Source organism: Diceros bicornis, chromosome 26, assembly GCF_020826845.1.
Source record: "Diceros bicornis minor isolate mBicDic1 chromosome 26, mDicBic1.mat.cur, whole genome shotgun sequence".
Classification (NCBI taxonomy): domain Eukaryota; kingdom Metazoa; phylum Chordata; class Mammalia; order Perissodactyla; family Rhinocerotidae; genus Diceros; species Diceros bicornis.
This window is the reverse complement of record NC_080765.1, coordinates 8,501,209-8,524,644: the sequence shown is the minus strand read 5'-3', so window position 1 is coordinate 8,524,644 and position 23,436 is coordinate 8,501,209. Positions and strand designations below refer to the sequence as shown.

Genomic DNA, 23,436 nt, shown 5'->3' with positions numbered 1-23,436 from the left:
ACTTCATCTTGAACAAAAGCTTTAGGCTGATTTTCTCAAGCTGGCAGGCAGAATTATAAGCTGGGACACGAACAGTAGGCTAGAGTTGCAAATCTAAGGCAAAGTCGTTATTCATCCGACATTTGCAGAACATTACAGTGTCAGGCGGTGTGGAGTCTCTTGAAACAGTTTGCTCTCTGCTGGGAGAGAAAGACGTAGGAACAGCATGAGCAGAACTGCCAATAAGAAAACAAACAAGACCCTTCTTTTTGTAGGCCACGCTTCTAAAGTGGACATTTAGTGTCACCTCAAGGCCAGTGACAACAGGTCCCTCGGTGGGGCAGGGACTCACTGGCATGTGCACTTATTTAAGATAACAAATCCCAGCTACTATTGATTAAACACTTAGGATGACAAGCCCTTCACACCAGGATCTCATCTGATGCTCATGACAAAGTACACAATACTAACCCCATTTTACAGATGAAGAAGCAAGCTCAGGGAGGTCCAGCAACTTGGTAAATAGCAGAGCCAGAATTCCAGCTTAGGACAGTGTGTTTCCGGAACCTGTATTCCTTGCACTGGGATACACGGTCTCTCCCTGTAGAGCTGAGAGATTTTGGGGCCTTTGCAAAGTGGGGGCTGGCGTATTGGTAGGAGGCTTTGAGGAACCTGGGGGTTGGTGAGTGGGTGTTAGGTGAGGTCATGGGAGGAGTCAGATTTGGGGCACAAGAGGCTAAAAATGTCCTGCCCTTGTACAAAGCAAATGTCTTATTTTACTGGCTAGACCCATCTTCAGGCAGGTCAGCAAATTGTTAGACCAGAGGACAGTGGGGCTGCGGGGATGCTGAGCAGACCCCTGGAAGCAGGCAGAGGCTGGCTTGGAGCTTTGGGTCAAATTAGTGGGCCTGTTCCAGCTCAGACTCAAAGGGCCCTGGCTTCAGAACCAACAGACGTGACAGGTGGGGTGATCACAGTCCGAGCAAGCCATCCCCACAGGCAGGTGCTCCCAACAGAGGCAGGCCTGTGTGTTGGGGGCACACGGACAGCAGGGAGGGGCGTGGTGGGCAAGTGGGTAATGCTTGTCACCTGGGTTTTACGGGTGCCACTTCTCTAGTTGTTCAGGAAAAAAGGAAACACATTTGAAAATGACTGTCCTCAATTAGCTAATATAAAATAAAAGGTTTCTATCAAAATAGAAAAATGTCTTATCATAATAGATCTTTTAAATGCTGTAGTTTTTATTGCAAACTGGTGTACACCCATGATGCTTCAGCACTGAATGAGTTGATGTTCTCTAGAGAATAGAAACGAACACCCGGATGAATCACTGGTCCACCTCAAGGTGTGTCAGAATGAATAAGACTCTTTATATTTTCTTATATTTCAGCTGGTTTTCCTGGAATTCTTTGAAGCTCTCTTAAGCTTTGCCTTAATCTCTGTTACTGATCAAATGACTACATTCTATTCAAATTTTCCAAGTGATGACTTGTCTGGAAGCAAACATGGAAGCACTTATGGTATAATAAATCAGGTAAGAAACAGTATCTTAGACTTTACAGAGCGAAGCATTGTTTTATTCTGAAATGGTTAAACCATCATCAAACCTATCTTGTGCTTTTGTAACCCTTCAGGAAATAATTTAGGACTTAACTAATTTAAGACTTCTTTTCAAGTTTTGAAAGGAGTATATTGTATTTTTTGTGTGTGTGTGTGAGGAAGGTCAGCCCTGAGCTAACATCTGCCAATCCTCCTCTTTTTTTTTTTGGCTGAGGAAGACTGGCCCTGGGCTAATATCCATGCCCATCTTCCTCCACGTTATGGGGGACGCCGCCACAGCATGGCCTGACAAGCAGTGCGTCGGTGCACGCCCGGGATCTGAACCGGCGAACGCCGGGCCGCCGCAGCAGAGCACACGTACTTAACCGCTTGTGCCACCGGGCCGGCCCTATATCCTATTTTTTCATTTGTAAGCTAGTGAAAGTGTATTTCCTGGTCATGACTCAGGAAGTAGACTCCTAGCCACAGTTGGGGAGATATGGTAATGAAGGTCAGAGTGTATACAAATACGCTGGGTGGACCACGAGGCTTAGAACATCTGAGATATTTTGTGACGAAATGTTTCATTGTATGATCTAGTGTTTACAAGAGTGGAAAGCCTGTCCCAGAGCCAAGAAGCCAAGGAATAGCTGCTGAGCGTGCATGAGATGCTAGATGGGTCCCTGAAGATGGGGCCTGCTCACGGGGCTGGACGCTAGGCTTCATGGCAAGACCCAGGTGGACCGGGGCAGTGGCGGCAGTTTACTGAAGGATCCAGCTGCTGGGTCAAACGGAGACAAACCCATTTTGGGGGTGGGTGGGTTCAGGCTAGTGCGCTTGGAGGATTTCTGATTTTTGAGTCGTTCATTTGCAGCCCCAAGGGAGAGTCTTTCCCCACAGCTGGGAGACTCTTTCAAGCTGCTCATACAAGGAGCCTTCTCACTGCCCATTTGTTGTCTAAGGACAGACTATTACCGTGAATCCCCAGGATGTGCCCTGGACTCCTCATATGCTGAGAGCTTCGCGTTCAACTTCAGCACCTCATTTTCCACCCCATCAGCCAGCTGTGCCTCCTTCAGGTTGAGGATATGACTGACGGCTTCTCCAGGTCATCTGGCAACCTGCTCACGGGCCACAGTCTGGGCCTGGGGCTCTGCTCTGAGGGAAATGAATGTCCACTTTAAATTCATCCATGATTTCGTGGATGGCATTGCCTTGGACTCTAGTAAGCGAGTGTGAACACTCTGGTCTAGGGAACATCCTCAGAAACCATGTGATCAAGTTCACTTCTAGTTTTCAATATGGCATTCCAAATTTCCATCAAGATAAACAAATCATATTATATCCATGCAATAGAGTATGACTCAGCAATGAAATAGCTCACGATACATGCAACAACAGAGATGAATCAAAATAATTATCCTGGGTGAAAGAAGCCAGATGAAAAAGGGTACATACTTTTGTGATTCCAATTATATAGAATCTTAGAAAGTGCATGGGGCTGGCCCCATGGCCTTGTGGTTGAGTTTGGCTCACTCCACTTTGGCGGCCCAGGTTTGGTTCCTGGGCACAGACCTACACCACTTGTTGGTGGCCATGTGGCAGTGACCCACATGCAAAATAGAGGAAGACTGGCACGGATGTTAGCTCAGGGCAAATCTTCCTCAGCAAAAAAAGAGAAAGATTGGCAACAGATGTTAGATCAGGGTGAATCTTCCTCAGCAGAAAAAAAAAAAAAACAAGAAAAAAAGAAAAAATCCTAGAAAGTGCAAAGTCGTCTGTAGTGACAGAAAGCAGATCATTGGTTGCCTGTGGATGGAGGAAGAGGAATGGATCACCAAGAGGCACAGGAGACTTTGGGGGTGGTGAGTGTGTTCACTGTCTTGACTGAGGTGATGGTTTCACAGGTGTAGATGTGTCCAAACTCAGCAAATGGTATACTTTATGTGTAGTTTATTGTAAGTCAGTTATACTTCATTAAAATCGTGTGTGTGTGTGTGTGTGAATCTCCATGGAAACCAGAAATCCTCTTATGTGGTTGTCTTTGCTTAGAACATCCAGAACAGGAGTCCAAGTGTGGCAACAAGCCAGGAATCTGACATGCAGTGTGGTAGCACCAAGTCATCTTCAAGCAAGTTGGGACTCTCGCTTGATATGAGCAAAATAAGGAAATCAGAGGTCTGTATTTACAACTCACCCCGTGAAAAGTGACGCGGCTGTGGTATCAGCACCATTGCGCACCGTCTGTGTGGTGAGCACTCTGCAGTGTCTAGGGATGTCGCAGGGGAGGAGAAGCCGGTCCCCTCCTGGCCTTGACCTTCTCGTGAGGAAAGGGAGATGGTAACAAGTGAACGACAGTAACAGCTACACTCATGGTGTTTTTCAGGTGCCAACCACGTCCTGGGTATTAGCTCACTGAATGCCCCGAACAACCTTTAGTACTGTCACTATGTCTAGGAGGGAACTGAAGCACAGAAGGGCTGAGGAACTTGCCCACAGTCATAGAGCTAGTAAGCAAGTGGAGCTGGGGGTTTGTCTGCGGGCAGTTTGACTCCAGAACTTGCACCCATTACCACACTGCTACACTTCTTGACACTTACGAAGTGTAAGCGATATGATGACAAGCAGGGCAGGCGGTGGAGACGGAGTGACAGGGTGGGTAGTAAGGGAAGGTCTTCTGGTGCAGTGACATTTGAGCACCTGGAGGAAGTGAGGAAGCAACCATCTAATTATCGGGAGGGAGACTGTCCTGTGCAGAGGCCCTGAGGTGGGAGCATGTTTGTGTTGTTGGAAGAGAAGTGTAGCAGCAAGTGTAGCCACGCCCGAGTGGCCCAGGAAGATGAACTGAGTGATGCAGGGAGCTAGACCAGGAGGGCGTCTGGCCGTGGTGAGGACCTGGGTTTTATTCTGAATGAGATGGGAGGCCCTCTGAGCAGAGAGGCCAATAAGCCCACCATGACTTCGCTGTTGACAAACCAGGAAGGAAGTGGTTGGAATTATCTGAAGGTATTTTAAAGGCTGTGGAGTTTGAGAGGGAAAGAGAAGGCAAAGGTGACTCTAAGATATTTGGCTTGAACAACTGGAAAAATAGAGTCACCACTTACTATGAAGGGGAAGACGAGGGTGGGTGGAGATGAGTTTTTGGGGCAAAATTAAGGGATTAGTTTTGGACACGTTAGGCTTAAGGTGCCTGATTAGACATCCAGGTGGTGAAAGCAGGTGGCATGGCCAGAGACACAAATCTGGAGTTCAGGGGTGAGACTGAAATGTGGGAGTAAACAGCGTGTGGATGGCAATCAAAGCCATTAATACATGCATGTGAGCACAGCTGCTTGTGTCTAACAAACACTTTCCCAACAGACCCACGGAAGAGTTTCAGATCTTTGGCTTCTTGGGGAGAGCCTTTCAGTAGATACAATAACCTGCAGGTTATAGTAGAAATATGCAGGTTAAAAGTAGTCAAATTTTATGCAGGTTAAAAATAGTGAAAATAGCTTAAAGAGAATGGCCTCATTAATAATTTTCTTATTATTTATCATGTAGGAAATTTGTTTTAGTCTATAATGTGCAGAAGTAATATTTTGCTTTATGATTTTTTTTACATAAAAGCCCAAGATCAAGAAGTCTCTAAGTGATAAAAGAATTTCAAAAATGAATTTTAAATCTGCAGGAAGAGGGCTAACCTTTTTCTTATCTCAAAATGGTGAGTATTTTAATTATAGAACTTTAATATTTACAAACTGTTGCTTATAAATGATATAAAGTTTATAAAAATGTACAACAACCTTTTTTTTTTTTTATAATTTTATTTATTTATTTTTCCCCCAAAGCCCCGGTAGATAGTTGTGTGTCATAGTTGCACATCCTTCTAGTTGCTGTATGTGGGACGCGGCCTCAGCATGGCCGGAGAAGCAGTGCGTTGGTATGTGCCACGGATCCAAACCCGGGCCGCCAGCAGCGGAGCGCGCGCACTTAACCGCTAAGCCACGGGGCCGGCCCCAACAACCTTCTTTTAAGTAAAATTAGGCTGGTGCTGCTGCTTCCAGTTCTGCTTCCAATTCTCCCCAACTTGGCTTGATGGAGTTCACTTTCAAGGCGTGATCTTACCAATTTTCTTTTTGTAATTTTTTCCCAGTTTTATTGAGATATAATTGACATATAGTGCTGTATAAGTTTAAGGTGTACAGCATAATGATTTGACTTACATATAGTGTGAAATGATTACCACAATACATTTGGTTAACATCCGTCATCTCACATAGATAAAAAAAAGAGAAAGAAAATAAATTTTTCTTTGTAATGAGACCTCTTAGGATTTACTCTCTTAACAACTTTCATATATATCATACAGCAGTGTTAGCTATAGACATTATCTTGTATATTACATCCCTAGTACTTACTTATCTGAGAACTGGAAGTTTATGCCTTTTGACTACATTCCTACGGTTCCCCCTCCTCCACTGCCTGCCTCTAGTAACTGCAAATCTGATCTCTTTTTCTATGAGTTTTTTTTTTTAAGAGACCACAAATAAGTGAGATCATACAGTATTTGTCTTTCCCTTTCTGACTTATTTCACTTAGTACTGTGCCCTCAAGGCCCATCTGTGTTGTCACAAATGGCAGGGTTTCCTCCTTTTTTATGGCTGAGTAGTATTCCATTGTGTGTGTGTGTGTGTGTGTGTGTGTGTGTGTACCACAACTTATTTATCCATTCATCCATCGACAGACACTTAGGTTGTTTCCATGTATGTCTTGGCTATTGTAAATAATGCTGCTATGAACATAGGGGTGCAGATATCTCTTTGATACAGTGTTTTCATTTCCTTTGGGTATATTCCCAGAAGTGGAATTGCTGGATCATATGGTGGTTCTATTTTTAATTTTTTGGGAAATCTCCATACTGTTTTCCACAGTGGCTGTACCAATTTACATTCCCACCAACAGTGCACAAGGGTTCCCTTTTCTCTGCATCCTTACAGAAACTTGTTATCTCTTGTTTTTTTGATAATAGTGATTCTAACAGACCAGAGGTGATACCTCACTGTGGTTTTGATTTGCATTTCCCTGTGATTAGTGATGTTGAGCATTTTTTCATGTACCTGTTAGCCATTTGTGTATCTTCTTTGTAAAAATGTCTATTCAGGTCCTTTGCCCATTTTTTATTTTTTTTTTATTTTTTTATTTTTTTTTTTTTATTTTTTTTTTTGTGAGGAGATCAGCCCTGAGCTAACATCCGCCAATCCTCCTCTTTTTTTTTTTTTTTTTGCTGAGGAAGACGGCCCTGGGCTAACATCTGTGCCTATCTTCCTCCACTTTATATGGGACGCCGCCACAGCATGGCTTACCAAGCAGTGCGTCGGTGCGCGCCCGGGATCCGAACCAGCGAACCCCAGGCCGCCGCAGCGGAGCGCGCGCACTTAACCGCTTGCGCCACCGTTTGCCCATTTTTTAATTGGCAATTTTTTTTTTCTATTGAGTTGTATGAGTTCTTTATATATTTTGAATATTAAACTCTTATCAGATATATGGTTTGCAGATATTTATTTTTTCCCATTCTGTAGGTTGTCTTTACTTTTGTTGGTGGTTTCTTTTGCTGTGCAGAAGCTTTTTAGTTTGATGTAGTCCCACTTGTTTGTTTTTGATTTTGTTGCTTGTGCTTTAGGTGTCGTATCCAAAAAATCCTTGCCCAGGCCCGTGTCAAGATGCTTTTTTCCTATGTTTTCTTCTAGGAGTTTTATGGTTTCTGGTCTTATATTTAAATCTTTAAACCATTTCAAGATAATTTTTGTGAATGATGTAAGATAGGGTTGAGTTTCATTCTTTCACATGTGAATATCCAGTTTTCCCAACACTATTGAAGAGACTGTGTTTTCTCCATTGAATATTCTTGGCTCCCTTGTCAAATATTAGTTGACTGTATATGCGTGGGTTTATTTCTGGGCCCTTGATTCTGTTCCATTGGCCTATGTGTCTGTTTTTATGCCAGTACTGTTTGGGTTACTGTTTGGGTTACTATAGCTTTCTAATATAGCTTGAAATCAGGAAGTGTGATGCTTCCCATTTTGTTCTTCTTTCTCAGGATTGCTTTGGCTATTCGAAGTCTTTTGTGGCTCCAAATAAATTTTAGAATTTTTCTGCTTCTGTAAAAAAAAATGCTATTGGAATCTTGATAGAGATTACATTGAATCTATGGATGGGTTTGGTAGTATTGACGTTTTAACAATGTTAAATCTTCGAATCCATGAACATGGGATACCTTTCCATTTATTTGTGTCTTCTTCAATTTCCTTGTAGTATTGAGTAGAGATCTTTCACTTCCTTGGTTAAATTTATTCCTAAATATTTTATTCTTTTTGAGGGTATTGTAAATGGGATGGTTTTCTTTATTTCTTTTTCAGATAATTCATGGTTAGTGTGTAGAAACACACTGATTTTTGTATGTTAATTTTGTATCCTGCAACTTTACTGAATTTGTTTATTAGATCTAACAATCTAACAATTGGATCTAACAATTTTGGTGGAGTCTTTAAGATTTTCTACATATAAAATCATGTGATGACATGAAAATAGAGGAAATTTTACTTCTTCCTTTCCAATTCTGATCACTTTTATTTCTTTTTCTTGCCTGATTGCTCTGGCTAGGACTTCCAGTACTATGTCGAATAGGGCTGGTGAGAGTGGGCACCCTTGTCTTGTTCCTGATCTTAGAGGAAGAGCTTTCAACCTTTCACCATTGACTATGATGGTAGCTGTGTGCTTGTCATATATGGCCTTTATTATGTTGAAGTATGTTCCCTCTATACTTACTTTGTTAAGGAGTTTTTAACATGAAGGGATGTTTAATTTTGTCAAATGCTTTTTCTGTATCTATTGAGATAATCATATGATTTTTTTCTTTCATTCTATCATTATGATGTATCACATTGATTGATTTGCATATGTTGAACCATCCTTGTATCCTAGGGATAAATCCCACTTCATCATGGTGAATGATCCTTTTAATGTGCTGCTGAATTTGGCTTGCTAGTATTTTATTGAGAATTTTTTCATCTATATTCATCAAGGATATTGGCCTATAGTTTTCTTTTCTGGTAGTGTCCTTTTATGGTTTAGGTATCAGGGTAATGCTAACCTTATACAATGAGTTTGGGAGTGTTCCCTCCTCTTCGATTTTTTGAAAGAGTTTGAGAAGGATTGGTATTAATTCTTCTTTAAATGTTTGGTAAATTTCCCAGTGAAACCCTCTAATCCTGAGCTTTTTATTTTGTTGGGAGATTTTTGATTATTGATTCAATCTCCTTACTGGTAATTGGTCTGTTCAGATTTTCCATTTCTTCCTGATTCAGTCTGGGTAGGTTGTATGCTTCTAAGAATTTTTCTGTTTCTTCTAGGTTGTCCAGTTTTGGGGTATATAGTTCATAGCAGCCTCTTATGACCCTTTGTATTTGTATGGTATTAGTTGTAGGGTCTCAGTTTTCATTTATAATTTTGTTGATTTGGGTCCTCTCTCTTTTTTCCTTGGTTAGTCTAGCTAAAGATTTGTTAATTTTGTTTATCTTCTCAAAGAATCAACTCTTTGTTTTGTTAATCTTTTTTATTGTTTTCCTGTTCTCTATTTCTGTTCTAATCTTTGTTATTTCTTTCCTTCTGCTAATTTTGGGTTCAGCTTGTTCTTCTTTTTCTAGTTCTTTAAGGCATAGAGTTAGGTTGTTTGAGATCTTTCTTGTTCCTTAATGTAGGTGTTTATTGCTTTGAAGTCCCTCTTAGAACTGCTTTTGATGCATCCCATACATTTTGGAATGTTGTGTTTCCATTTTTGTTTATCTCGAAATACTTTTTTATTTCCCCTTTAATTTCTCCTTTGATCCATTGGTTGCTCAGAGAGTGTTGTTTAATTTCTATGCATTCATGAATTTTCCAGTTTTCCTCCTGTTATTGATTTCTAGTTTCATACCATTCTGGTCAGAGAAGATACTTGGTCTGAATTTCAATCGTCTTAAAATTGCTAAAACTTGTTTTGTGGCCTAACATATGGTCTGTTCTAGAAAATGTTCCATGTGCACTTGAGAAGAATGTGTATTCTGCTGTTGTCAGATAGAATGTTCTGTATATCTCTGTAAGGTCCATTTGGTCTATAGTGTTGATTAAATCTGCTGCCTGTATTGATTCTCTGGATGATCTATCCATTGTTGAGAGTAGGATATTAAAAATCACCAACCATTATTGTAATGCTGTCTATTTCTCCCTTGTGCTCTGTTAGTTTTTGCTTTATAGACATAGATGCTCCAATGTTGGGTGCATACATATTTACAATTGTTATATCTTCTTGATGGATTCACCTCTTTATCATCATATAATGACATTCCTTGTCTCTTTTTACCATTTTTACTTTAAAGTCCATTTTGTCTGATATCAGTATATCTATCCCTGCTTTTTTTTTTTTTTTTTTTAGTTGCATTTGCTTGATATATCTTTTTCCATCCCTTCACTCTCAGTCTATGTGTGGCTTTAAGGCTAAAGTGAATTCTTGTAGGCAGTATATGGTTGGAACTTGCTTTTTTAAAATCCGTTCAGCCATTCTATGTGTTTTGCTTGGAGAATTTAATCCATTTATGTTTAAGGTAATTATTAATAGGTAAGGACTTACTATTGCCATTTTGGGTTAATTGTTTTCTGGCTGTTTTGTAAATCCATTGTTCCTTGTTTCTTATCCTTCTGTTTTTTTGTGTGTTTTGATGTCTTTTGGTATCAGTATGCTTTGACATCTTTATCATGTTCTTTTGTGTTATTACTACAGGTTTTTCCCTTGTGGTTACCACGAGGCTTACATAAAATATCTTAAAATTATAACAACCTATTTTAAACTGATAACAGCTTCAATAGAATTCTTAAATTTTACACTTATGTCTCCTCCTCATATTTTAGGTTACTGATGTTACTGTTTACTTATTTTTTATATTGTGTAACTAATAACAGATTATTGTAATTATGGTTATTTTTACTACTTTTTTTAACTTTTGAACTAGAGTTGTAAGTGAATTACACACCACCATTATCATATTATGGAATCTAACTTTGACTATGTATTTACCGTTCCCAGTGAGTTTTACACTACCTTCTTATGCTTTTATGACGTTAATTAGCATTCTTTTACTTCCACTCAAAGAATTCCCTTTAGCATTTCTTTTAAGGCAGGTCTAGTGGTGATGAACTCTGTTTTTGTTTGTTCTGGAAAGTCATTTCTGAAGAACAGCTTTGCTGGGTATAGAATTCTTGGTTGACAGTTTCTTTCTTTCAATATTTTAAATATATCATCCCATTCTCTCCTGGCCTGAAAAGTTCTGTTGAGAAATCTGCTGGTAGTCTTATGGGGGCTCCTTTGTCTATAACCTCTCTCTTTTCTCTTGCTGCTTTAAAAATTCTTTGTCTTTGGGGCCGGCCCAGTGGCACAAGCGGTTAAGTGCATGTGCTCCACTGCTGCGGCCCGGGATTCACCAGTTCAGATCCCAGGCGCGCACCGACGCACCGCTTGGGAAGCCATGCTGTGGCGGCGTCCCATATAAAGTGGAGGAATATGGGCATGGATGTTAGCGCAGGGCGTCTTCCTCAGCAAAAAGAGGAGGATTGGCAGATGTTAGCTCAGGGCCGATCTTCCTCACCAAAAAAAAAAAGAAAAAAAATTCTTTGTCTTTGACTTTTAACAATTTAATTATGTGTTTCAGTGTAGCCATATTTGGATTCAACCTATTTGGGGTCCTTTAGGCCTCATGGATCTGGATGTCCATTTCTCTTCCCAGATTTGGAAAGTTTTCTGCCATTATTGCTTTAAATATACTTTCTATCCCTTTCTCTTTCTCTTCTAGAATTCCCTTAATGTGGATGTTGTTTCTTTTGATTGTGCCCCATAAGTCCCATAGGCTTTTTTCACTCTTTTTCATTATTTTTTCTTTTTCTCCTCAGACTGGATAATTTCAAATGTCCTGTCTTCTAGGTCACAGATTCTTTCTTCTGTGTGGTTGAGTCTTCTTTTGAAGCTCTTTATTGAATTCTTCAGTTCAGTCATTGTATTTTTCGGCTCTAGGATTTCTGGGTTTTTTTTGTGTGTGTGTGGTTGGTTTCAGTTTCTTTGTTGAAGTTCTTGTTTTGTTCATGCATTATTTTCCTAATTTCGTTTAGGTGTCTGTGTGCTACTGTAGTTCACTAAATACTGTAGTTCACTAAACTTCTTTGAGAAGATTATTCTGAATTCTTTGTCTGACAGTTCATAGATCTCCATTTCTTTAGGCTCAGTTATTGGAGCTTTATTAGTTTCCTTTGGTGGTGTCATGTTTACCTGATTTTTCATGATCCTTGATTCCTTGTTTTGGTATCTGTGCATTTGAGTAAGTGGTCTCCTCTTCCAGACTTTACGGGTTAGCTTTAGAAGAGAGAGTTCTTCAAAATTCAGCTCACTTTGGGTTTCTGGATGTGTCTGCTGGTACTTCTGTGAGCAGGTGGGGCTTGTTATCAGGGTCTATTTTTGGGCAAGGCCACTGCCCAAGCTCTGAGATTGGGAAAGGGGGTGCTGCTGGCTGACAACAGTTGGATAGGACTGCTGGTTTGGTTCCCTGACCAAGCGAGCCTGTAGGATGGGCTTCATGGTTGCCTGGGTGTTCCCATCAGGTTTACCAGATGGTCGGCACTGGGTACTATATTCAGCATAGGTGGGGCTATGAATTAGCTTCCCTTCCCTGGTGGGGCAGCACGACAGGGTCCAGGGCTTGCATGGCTTGTTGTTTGGGGACTCAAATCAGGCAAAAGCGTGCATTGAATTCCCCGACCAGACGAGGTCACTCTGCAGATGGGGAAAGTCATGGGCTTGGCTCTCTGTTCAAGTGCCACTGTAGGCAGGGCTGTTGGGCTATGCAGCTTCCCGTGTGCTCTGCTTGGGCTCCCTGGTCAGGTAGGCTGAATGCTGTATTCAGCAATGGGGGAGGAGGGGCTACAAATTAGTTGCCCTGTCTGGACACAGAGGGGAAACCAGCTCCAAAGCCAGCAAGGCTCTTTGCTTGTGGCCTTGACTCAAGCTGACCCATGAACCAAGTTCCCTGGCCAAATAGGGCCACTGGCTTTGCTCTCCAGACTATCAGCTCTGCCTACTGGACTCTCTGCTCAAGTGTTGCTGGGCTATGCAGTTTTCTAGGTGTTCTGGCCAGACTTTCTAGTTGGGCAAGGCTATGAGTGAGCTCCCCTGCCTGGGTAGGATGGAAGGGCCAGCTCCAAGTAGCTTCTCAGGTTTTCTCAATCAGGAGCTACACTGAGCAGTGGAAGGGGCTATGAATTAGCTTACGTGCCTCCTCCATGCCTGGCACTGGCTTGCTCTGCTGACTATCAACTCTGCCTGCTGTTGTGGACTGTGCAGTTTCCAGGTGTTCTTGCTGGAGTGTTGCTGGACTGTGCAGTTTCCAGGTGTTCTTGCTAGCCTTTCTGGTCTGACAGGGCCAGGAGCTACATGGCAGTGGGCTGGGCTATGACTCAGCTCCCCTGCCTGGGCAGGAGGCAGACCAGGCTGTAGGGCTGACATGGCTCTTCATTTGAGAACCTGAATCAGGCAGACCTACACTTTGCCAAGTTCCCTGGTCTGACTGCACCACCAACTTGGTTCTGTAGATGAGAAAAGCTGCTGTTTGGGACTACTTGGTGCTGCAGGTAGGAAACTCAGTCTGCCAAGATCCCAGTGCTGATTGCTGCAAGCCCCTCCCTGCTTCTCTGTCACAGATTCCCAGGGCCCAGTGGTCAAGCCCTGCAGATTCTCTAGCAATTGCCAATGGGGCAGGACTGAAGTTGGGACTCCCAAGAAGTGAACCACAATGCTGGGGGAGCTGGATGTCCACCTTGGGCTCTCTTCTCCCACTGGAGGAACCATTGGCTCTAGGGAGACCTCTCTGCATGGTGCCACACCAACCTGGGGGAGGGGCAGTGTGGTCAGTGTGTAGCCGCTCCTCTTACCCTTCCAATGCGCTCTGTCTCGTTCTCTGCAGTGCAGGAGGGTGCTTCAGCCTCTAGGATTCTCTCAGTGGTGTCTTGTCCATGAATAGTTGTTTCTTCTTGTGAGGGGGAGTGAAGTTAGGAAAAACCCATGTTGCCATCTTGGTGATGTCACTTCTAAGGCATGATCTGATGGAGTTGAATCAATCTGTCAGGATAGCTGTACCTCCACCTGGGCCTCACATTGCCCATCTCTTGAGCCTGTTACTGTTGACTGTATCCTTATACAGTAGACTCGTCTCTCTCAAGAATCTCATTCACTTTTGGTTTTTAAAGATGCTCAAGTTAAAAACAACAATGAACAAACCCTTATTCAGTCCCTCATATTCCTCTTAATATAACTTCTCTATTCTTCTAAATAATTCTTAGAGAAAATCAAATTGCATTTTTTCAATAATACTTGGGAAATTGAAATAACTTAAACATTATCTATGAGACATAGTCAGAACTATAAGCAGAGAAAATTTATACAGCCATACCTCGTTTTACTGCAGTTCATTTTATTGCACCCCGCAGATACTGTGTTTTTTACAAATTGAAGGTTTGTGGCAACCCTGTGTCAAGTAAGTCTATTGGTGCCATTTTCCCAACAGCATTTGCTCATTTCGTGTCTCTGTGTCACCTTTTGGTAATTCTTGCAATATTTCAAACTTTTTCATTATTATTATATTTGTTATGGTGATCTGTGATCAGTGATCTTTGTTACTATTACAATTTGGGGCGCCATGAACCACACCCATATATGACGGTGAACTTAATCGATAAATGTTGTGTGTGTTCTGAGTGCTCCACTGACTGGCCATTCTTCAATCTCTCTCCTGCTTTTTGGGCATCGCTATTCCCTAAGACACAACAATATTGAAGTTAGGTCAATTAATAACCCTACAGTGGCCTCTAAGTGTTCAAGTGAAAGGAAGAGTCACACATCTCTCACTTTAAATCAAAAGCTGGTTCTTTAAGTAAAAAGATAATAAAAATGGACATCCTCAACCTAGTACAGCCAGAACAAAAGTGATAAAACACACGTATACTAACTAAGAAGGAAAAGTAAATAACCACAGATAAAATTTTTCTAAGTACAGTAATAAAATGCTATGTACACTTCTAAGCTAATAAATTTGAACAATTTGAAATTATTTTCTAGAAAGATGTAAATAATGAAAGTTGAGTCAAGAAAATGTAGAAAGCCTGATAGGTAAAATAAGTCAGACAGAGAAAGTCAAATACTGTATGATCTCACTCATAAATAGAAGATAAAAACAACAAAAAACAAACACATAGATACAGAGATTAGACTGATGGTTACCAGAGGGTAAGCGGGGAGGGAGGAGGGCAAAAGGAGTGACTGGGCACACGTCTATGGTGATGGATGGTAATTAGTCATTGGGTAGTGAACATGATGTAGTCTACACAGAAATGGAAATATAATGATGTACACCTGAAATTTATATAATGTTATACACCAGTGTTACCTCAATAAAATAAATAAATAAATAAATGAAAAGAAAATATAAGCCTGAATAATCATGGGAGAAAAAATACCAAAAAATTACTCCCCCTAATTTAATTTTTATGAGCAAGTTCTTTAAAAAATTTAAGGAAGCACTTATATAAGAATTATTATTATATTATTTTTTTGAAACTCCAAAGCGTAAAATAAGATAAAACCTTGCAGTTCATTTAACAAAATTAGCATAACCAAGATATGAAAACTTGATAAAGATAAAAAATGAAAATAATAGACCATTGTTTCTTAACTAGGAAAGAGAGAGTGACATGGAAACCACACAATGGGAATTCTGGGAAGATGGGGGTGGCCGTGGTATAGGTTTTTTCATCTTCCTACATTCCCCTATAAACACAGCACAATTAGGATAGCAAAACCCCAAACCCATAAACTGCATATACAACCATATTTTGTGAGAAGGTATCACCATGAAAGCCAAAATATGAGTAGAGAAGGACAAACCAACTGCTACAGAACCTGCATGGTATCAGAATGTAAAAGGGATGCAAAAGAAAGTAACAGACATAAAAGACAGAGAGAAGCAGTTGGGTATCTATAGACCTGAGAATATGAGAATTCAAAATTCCCAAGAACTCATGGGAAAGCATGGAAGGCCCATCTGAGAAGAGCAACTGAAACAGAGTGAGACTGTGTACACTCCAGTTTACTAATGATTACAGGGGCCAGAGGAAGGCTGAGGGGCTAGGGCAGTCGGGCCCTAGAAACTCTCGCAGCGAACAAACCAAAGCTCCTTCCAGGAAAACCTCCATACTGAGGAGAAAGCACTAGGAGTAGAATTCAAACTGAGAGGGATGAGACAGTAGGGGCAAAAGTTCCTCAAGGAGAGGAAATATGAGCTAGGGACTTTCTGTTTGACTTCAAGATATGAAGGCTACAGACTAACTCTTATGGCCGTTCGTGAACTCGAGGAACATGTTCTCACAAGCCCTTCCTAAAGAGTCTACCGGAGATGGGCTTTCAGACAACACAACCAAATGACCAGAATAATGCTGACCTAAGAACTGTGGCAAGGATTAAATAGGCCCCATTTCACCTCAAGAATAAGATCTTCCTGACTACTCTCTTAAAATAGCATTCCACCCTGTATCTGCCCCCTGACCCTGCCTTAGTTTCTCTTTTTTGCAGGTATCACTACTTGAAACTTAGTTATAACCACTGCTATATTCCCAGAGCCTAAACTGTGCTAAGCGTATTCTGGCGACTCTGTTTCATTCTTTTTTCTTTGATCTCCTCTGACTGGGTTTCAAAGTTCCTGTCTGTTAATGCACAGATTCTTTCTTCTGCTTGATCCATTCTGCTCTCTTGCATTTTTCATTTCACTCATTTTATTTTTCAGCTTCAGAATTTGTTTGGTTGTGATTTCTATCACCTCGTTAAACTTCTCATTTTGTTCATGTGTTGTTTTCCTGATTTCATTAAATTGTTTTTCTGTTTTCTTGCAGCTCACTGAGCTTCCTTAAAACAGCTATTTTGAACTCTTTCTTGGGTAAATTGCAGACCTCTGTGTCTTTGGGGCCGGTCACTGGAAGATTATTGTGATCTTTTGGTGGTGTCATGTTTCCTAGATTTTTCATGTTCCTTTAAGTCTTGCGTTGCTGTCTTTGCATTTGAAGTAGCAGTCACCTCCTCCTGTCTTTACTAACTCCCTTTCGGAGGGAGATACCTTCTTCAGCCCTGCTAGGGGTTCTGAGGCTTTCTCAGACTGTCTATGGACGCACCTGCTCCACATTTCTTGCTTCCTCTTATGGCAGAATTCTTAAGCTTGTATGCCGTCTCTTGATCCTGCAGTGTACCAGGGCAAGTGCTGACAGCTTCCTTTTTGCTTTTCCAAGATTGGTGCTAAAGCTCAAGTTTGTGGTCTCTCCCTGCCCCACAGATTTGGGCCAGCTTTCTGTGTGGGCTTACTAGCCATCTGCCAAAGCTCACTCTCACTGCCATCAGGAGCACACACAGGGAGCTGGCCACAGGGTGGAGGTATGTGTGGGTGAGGCACATGGAGTGCTAGGGGTGCCCATGGGTCAGTTGGTGGTAGTGATCTGCTTTCTCTCTCCATGGATTTGCCTTTTCTGGACATTTTCATATAAATGGAATCATATGTCTTTTGCATCTGGCTTCTTTCATTTATAATTATTTTGGGATTCATTCATGTTGTAGCATGTACTGTGCTCCTTTGTATTGCTGAGTAGTATTCCATTGTCTGGATATACCACATTTTATCCATTCATCAGTTGATGGACAGTTGAGTTGTTTCCACTTTTTGGCTATCATGAATAAGCAATGTAGGTGTGTAAGTCTTTGTGACTATGTTTTCATTTCTCTTGGATAGATACGTAGCAGTGGAATTGTTGTGTCATGTGCTAAGTGTGTGTTTAACTTTTAAAATAAATAGCCAAACTGTTTTCCTAATCGGCCACATCATTTTACATGCTATCAGTAACATATGAGGAGGTCTAGTTTCTCCATGTCTTCTCCAACACTTAGTAGTGTGTTTAAATTTTTTTAATTGGGCTGTTTGTCTCATTGAGACAAGCAAAAAAGAACTCATATAAGAGTTCTTGAGGCTGGCCTGGTGGCATAGTGGTTAAGTTTGTGTGCTCTGCTTTGGCAGCCTGGAGTTCGTGGGTTTGGATCCTGGGCGCGGACCTACACACCACTCATTAAGCCATGCTGTGGTGGTGACCCATGTATAAAATAGAAGAAGATTGGCACAGATGTTAGCTCAAGGACAATCTTCTTTGCCAAAAAAAAAAAGAGTTCTTTATGTATGCTGGATACAAGTCATCCTTTGTCTAATACGTTTTACTGATATTTTCTCCCAGTGTTTGACGTGTCTTTTTTATTTTATAACAGTATGTAAGGTAATAATTTGCTTTGGCAGACGTGGCCTGTGGGAACACCACAAGCTTACTACTGAGCGCTTACTCTCTGCCTGGCACTTAATGCTTACTTGTATTAATGCATCTAATCTTCACACCACCCCTGTGAGGTTCCCCTTTGGCAGATGATGAGGAAACGAGGGCACAGAGACATTAACTTGCCAATGTTACAGAGCTAGGAAGTGCCAGAGCTCAGCCTTGAGTCTAACCAATTTGGCTCAAGGCTGTGCTCTTACCTGCTACACTCTGCTGCTTAGCAGAGGCTGTGCAAGACCCTTGACGTGGTGCCCAGAAGCCTGGGACAGGGCCAGCAATCCCAGTGGGTTGGTCTTCGTCAGTTACTACCACACATCTCCAGGCCTAGGCCTGCCACAGGTTATCCTGATATTCTAGAACCTAAGAGTTCATGTGGGAAGTGCAGATGAAGGTTTCCCTCAGTCCTTGTATAATCTGGCAATGGTATCAAGGTTCTACCTATTAGTCCTCCACTCTGGGCCCTCCACGTGGCTCCTGGGGAGGGAGGATGGATTGTTCACAGAATCCTACCTTCCTGTACGTAGTACCTGCCCCCACACTCCTCCCCTAGCCTCACCATCATACAGTGGAGTCGCCCAAGCCATAGACATAGTCTAAAAATCATTGCTGTTTTGAAAGATCCCAGATCCTATTGATATGATAGAACTATCCAAAGTGTTATCTTCCCAGAATCAACTATTTTAAACACATTCCAAAGTGGGTATCTGTTGGCCTTAGCAGACATGAAGCAACTCCTTACCAGGTCAATAATTTTACGTACCTTCTTATTCAGAGTCAAAGTCCTCTTTTTATTTATTTATTTATTTAATTTATTTTTTATTTTTATTTTTTGCAGGTTTTTTTTATTGTGAAATTTTTGTTGTACGTTATTGGTTGTCAGTCACCACATAAGTGCATCCCTCCACCCCTTGTGCCACCTCCCCGAGCCCCTGGTAACCACCAAATACTTCTATCTGTCTGTATGTTGGTTTATGTTCCACATATGAGTGAAATCAAGCACTGTTTGTCTTTCTGTTTCTGGCTTATTTCACTCAACATAATACCCTCCAGGTCCATCCATGTTGTTGCAAATGGGACGATTTTGTCTTTTTTTATGGCTAAGCAGTATTCCATGGTATATATATACCACACCTTTATCCAATCATCAGTTGAGGGACACTTGAGTTGCTTCCATGTCTTGGCTATAGTGACTAATGCTGCGATGAACATAGGGGTGCATAAGCCTCTTTGGATTGTTGATTTCAGGTTCATTGGATAGATACCCAATAGTGGGATAGCTGGATCATAAGGTATTTCTATTTTTAATTTTTTGAGGACTCACCATACTGTTTTCCATAGAGGCTGCACCAGTTTGCATTCCCACCAGCAGTGGATTAGGGTTCCCATTTCTCCACAGCCTCTCCAGCATTTGTTGCTTTTTCTCTTGGTGATTATAGCCATTCTAACGGGTGTAAGGTGATATCTTAGTGTGGTTTTGATTTGCATTTCCCTGATGACTAGTGATGTTGAGCATCTTTTCATGTGCCTATTGGCCATCTGTATATCTTCTTTGGAGAAGTATCTATTCATTTCCTCTGCCCGTTTTTTGATTAGGTTATTTGTTTTTCTGTTATTCAGTTGTGTGAGTTCTTTATATATTATGGAGATTAACAAAATCCTCTTTTTAAAGGCAGTTTTCAATTAAGAAAATAATAAGAATGTATGCAAAAGCCAAGAGGTTTTTTTTTTCCCTGGAACATGGAAATATTATAAATTTTCTGAAATTTTAATTTTAGAAAACCAAAAGACAAGCTATTCAGAAAAAAATACAGGTACCAGGAGACTCAAAGGAAATGTTGACAATTGTAGCTATGGGCTGCTGACACCTGCCTGTCTCCGGAAATCACTGAAGTGTTCTGTGGTCACCTTGCCCCTCGCAGCCCATGGGCACAGCAGCCCCCTGACGGGGTGAGGACACAGCCCACGAGGGGAAGTGGCGGAGCTGGAGCGTGAGCGGAGACGCCACAGTTACTGCAGGATTGTGTTAACGTTCATTGTAATTAAACTTTCTTCCAGAGAAAAAAGAAAAATCCAAGGATGAACAAAAGGAAAAGCTCAACACGTGGATCAGTAATATGTACATCTTTTTTGTGAACACACTCTTCCAAGCACATAAACATGAAGAAACTCTCAAGGAGAAAGTAAAGGAAAATAGGTTATGTAATGCAGCGAAGGCCAAACAGCAGAAAATTGAAAATGAGGAACTGGAGGCGAGGTAACTTTATGAAACCTCTCAGCTCCTTCTCTCTGTCGTGAGCTCTTAGTTATCTTCCTTTCCTGTCTTCTGTAGCTGCCAGAAGTTTCTGGACCAAGTGCTTTCATTAAAAGTACATGACTTCTGGGACCGGCCCGGTGGTGCAGCGGTTAAGTGCGTGTGCTCTGCTTCGGCGGCCTGGGATTCGCCGGTTTGGATCCCGGGCGCACACCGATGCACCACTTGTCAAGCCATGCTGTGGCGGCGTCCCATATAAAGTGGAGGAAGATGGGCACGGATGTTAGCCCAGGGCCAGTCTTCCTCACCCAAAAGAGGAGGATTGGCAGATGTTAGCTCAGGGCTGATCTTCCTCACAAAAAAAAAAAAAAAAGAAAAGGTACACAACTTCTTAAGGGTGGCACGTCCCCATGAGGGCCTGGAAGAGTCCTGCCTGTGGGCTCATGGCGTCGTGTGTTTCACAGCTCGCACAAAGAGGCAATGTGGCATAGTGGCTGAAGGTCAGGCCACAGATCTAGACTGCCCAGGTTCAAATCCTAGCCCCACCACTTAACTCTTGGGTAACTTTGGGAAGGATCTGTCACTGTATGCCTCAGTTTCCTCATCTGTAAGATGGAGATAATACCCCATAGGACTGTTGTGAGGATTGAGTGAGCTAATGTTTGTAAAGTGTCTACAACAATGCCTGGCACATGGTGAGCACCCAGTAAATGCTGCACACTTACTTTTCTAGAACCACTATCCAAGCTTGGTTCTATGCAGACATATCGGTCCAGAGTGCAAACGCCTGCCCTTGGTAAAGTGCACCTCAAGGCTGTTAGTCTGTTGAAGAAATCATTAAACTATACCCAGGGAAAAGACTACAAGAGCCTTTTAAAAGGCCACTTACTACCTGCTAAGTTAGCTACAGAGAAAAGTGGTTCAAAGTCACTTTAGGTATACGGAAATTTCATCACAGACTGCCTAGAAATGCATCACTTTTTATTTCAGGCAAAGTGGTGACTATTTACATTTTTGTTTACAAAAACTTGAAATCCAGGTATGGAATACTTTACATCATATACAGCATAAAAACTGGTTTTGAAATTTCAAAGGAACAAAAGGGATACCTTCTTGTGTTTGCTTTTTGTGTTAGGCTGAATAGCTTGAGAAAGGAAGAGGCCAAAAGACAAGACTTTGAGGTCGACATCACTGTGATCAAGGAACCAGTGGATGCCCCATCCTCGAATTTCACGCCGAGCCTCCCGAAAGAGGACACAGTGGCGTCTCAATCAAGCAGGTCCATCACAAGTAAGAAAAAGAAAAAGTAGAGTTTGCTGGGTTTGTAAATGAGCCACAAGGACAAGTAGATGTAAAAAGAGCTTAGAGCTGAAGCACTGTAACCAATTTTCTGACCAATAAAATTGCTTGTGTTTTACTTCCTGTCTTAGTGTTTTTGAAATACCACTACCCACTGTGTTTCAGCTTCCTTATGTGGTTGGGCCACTGAAATGCCTGCATTTTAAAAACTGAGTTGAATGAAAATAAACACATATGGGTATTAAATGAGTGTGTATTCAGTATGTTTTTCAAAAAATCAAAGTATAGGATTGGTGCTTAAGTTTAGAATCTGATGAAACCAATCTGAAAGCCGTGGGGAATGGATGAAGTTATTTAAACATTGAACTGCCTCCTTTGGTGTTTGTAACCACCCTGTGTCCAAATCCTACCTGTCCTTCACAGGCCACCTCTTACAGGGCTCCTTCCCTGGCCCTTTCCTACCGATTCCCACAGCACTGCAAACAGCATCGCATGGACACAAGGCCAAATGACTACACAAGGGTGAGGACCAAGTGTGCAGTCGGTGGCTAAGTGAATACTTTAAGTCTCTCTCTGTTAGAAAAGGTAACAGCTAATAATCTGTGTTAAATTTAAGGGTAACCACTAAAAGCATAAAAATACAATCAATGGGGGCCGGCCTGGTGGCATAGTGGTTAAGTTTCTGTGTTCTGCTTTGGCAGCCCTGGGTTTGCAGGTTCGGATCCTGGGTGCAGACCTACACACTGCTTATCAAGCCATGCTGTGGCAGGCGTCCCACATATAAAGTGGAGGAAGATGGGCACAGATGTTAGCGCAGGGCCAATCTTCCTCAGCAAAAAAAAAAAAAAAGGAAAAGAAAAAAACAATCTATAGCTTCCAAACTAGCAGAAGGAGGGAAACTACCATCCACCATAAAGCTGGGAGAAGGGACAACAAAGAAAAAGGATGGAAAGAGAATAGACAAAAGATGGCGAGGCAACTGCAAATAGACCAGTCCTCACCAGTGTAAAGGGTTAGCTCCCTCAACACCCCCCAACACGCCCACCCCTGAGATAATTATATTGGATTAAAGAAACCAAATTCAGGGGCCAGCCTGCTGGCACAGCAGTTAAGTGCGTGCACTCGGCTGCAGCGGCCCAGGGTTTGCAGGTTCGGATCCCAGGCGTGCACCTACACACCGCTTGTTAAGCCAAGCTGTGGCCGTGTCCCATATAAAGTGGAGGAAGATGGGCACGGATGTTAGCCCAAGGCCAATCTTCCTCAAGAAAAAAAGGGGAAGATTGGCATCGGATGTTAGCTCAGGGCTAGTCCTCCTCACAAAAAAAAACAAAACCAAATTCAACGTTACTCTTTACAAGGGCAACATCTTAACAAAACCGTAGAGAATGGATGAAAATAAAGATATGGAAAAAGATGGATGAAGAAAATCTAATCAAGATGATTGGAATAGCACGCAATAGTAAAAACAGACAAAACAGAATTTAAAGCAAACATCTGCGTGATACAGATAAAAATAATAATAAAAGGACCAACAAGCAAAAAGATGCATTACTCATATGCATCTTCCATACTAGCTGTGCAAAAGCTGACAGGCTCACAGGGAAGAAAACTACAATCATGATGGAAGAACCAGATGAAGAAGACAAACATTTACTAAGGGCATAGAAAAGTTAAGCAACTAAATGAAAAAGTTCGAACTAACACATAGAGTTGGAAACCAGAACGCAACAGAGAATAAACAATGACAAAAACACACTACATTTTAGGTTGAAAAGTGCAACAATTTCAAATGATACAGCAGAGACCACAATTTAATTGCGCTGCAGTTAAGTCGGCAACGAACGCACACAATAAAGAAAGCCTCATATCATTGGTAACGAAAACACACAATCTCAAGTAAC

At 41.7% G+C, this 23,436-nt stretch overlaps 1 protein-coding gene across 1 annotated transcript in view; it reads left to right on the top strand.

The window, feature by feature from the left end:
- LOC131422239 (radial spoke head 10 homolog B-like) overlaps positions 1-21,636 on the top strand; it is a 76,705-nt gene extending 55,069 nt beyond the window's left edge. The window contains exons 15-19 of the mRNA XM_058569295.1: positions 1,370-1,513; positions 3,571-3,696; positions 5,128-5,221; positions 20,041-20,239; positions 21,372-21,636. Of these exons, the coding sequence (XP_058425278.1) occupies positions 1,370-1,513; positions 3,571-3,696; positions 5,128-5,221; positions 20,041-20,239; positions 21,372-21,546 (738 nt within the window). The 3' untranslated portion in view covers positions 21,547-21,636. The remainder of the gene's footprint in view (positions 1-1,369; positions 1,514-3,570; positions 3,697-5,127; positions 5,222-20,040; positions 20,240-21,371) is intronic.
- The last annotated feature ends 1,800 nt before the right edge of the window (positions 21,637-23,436 follow it).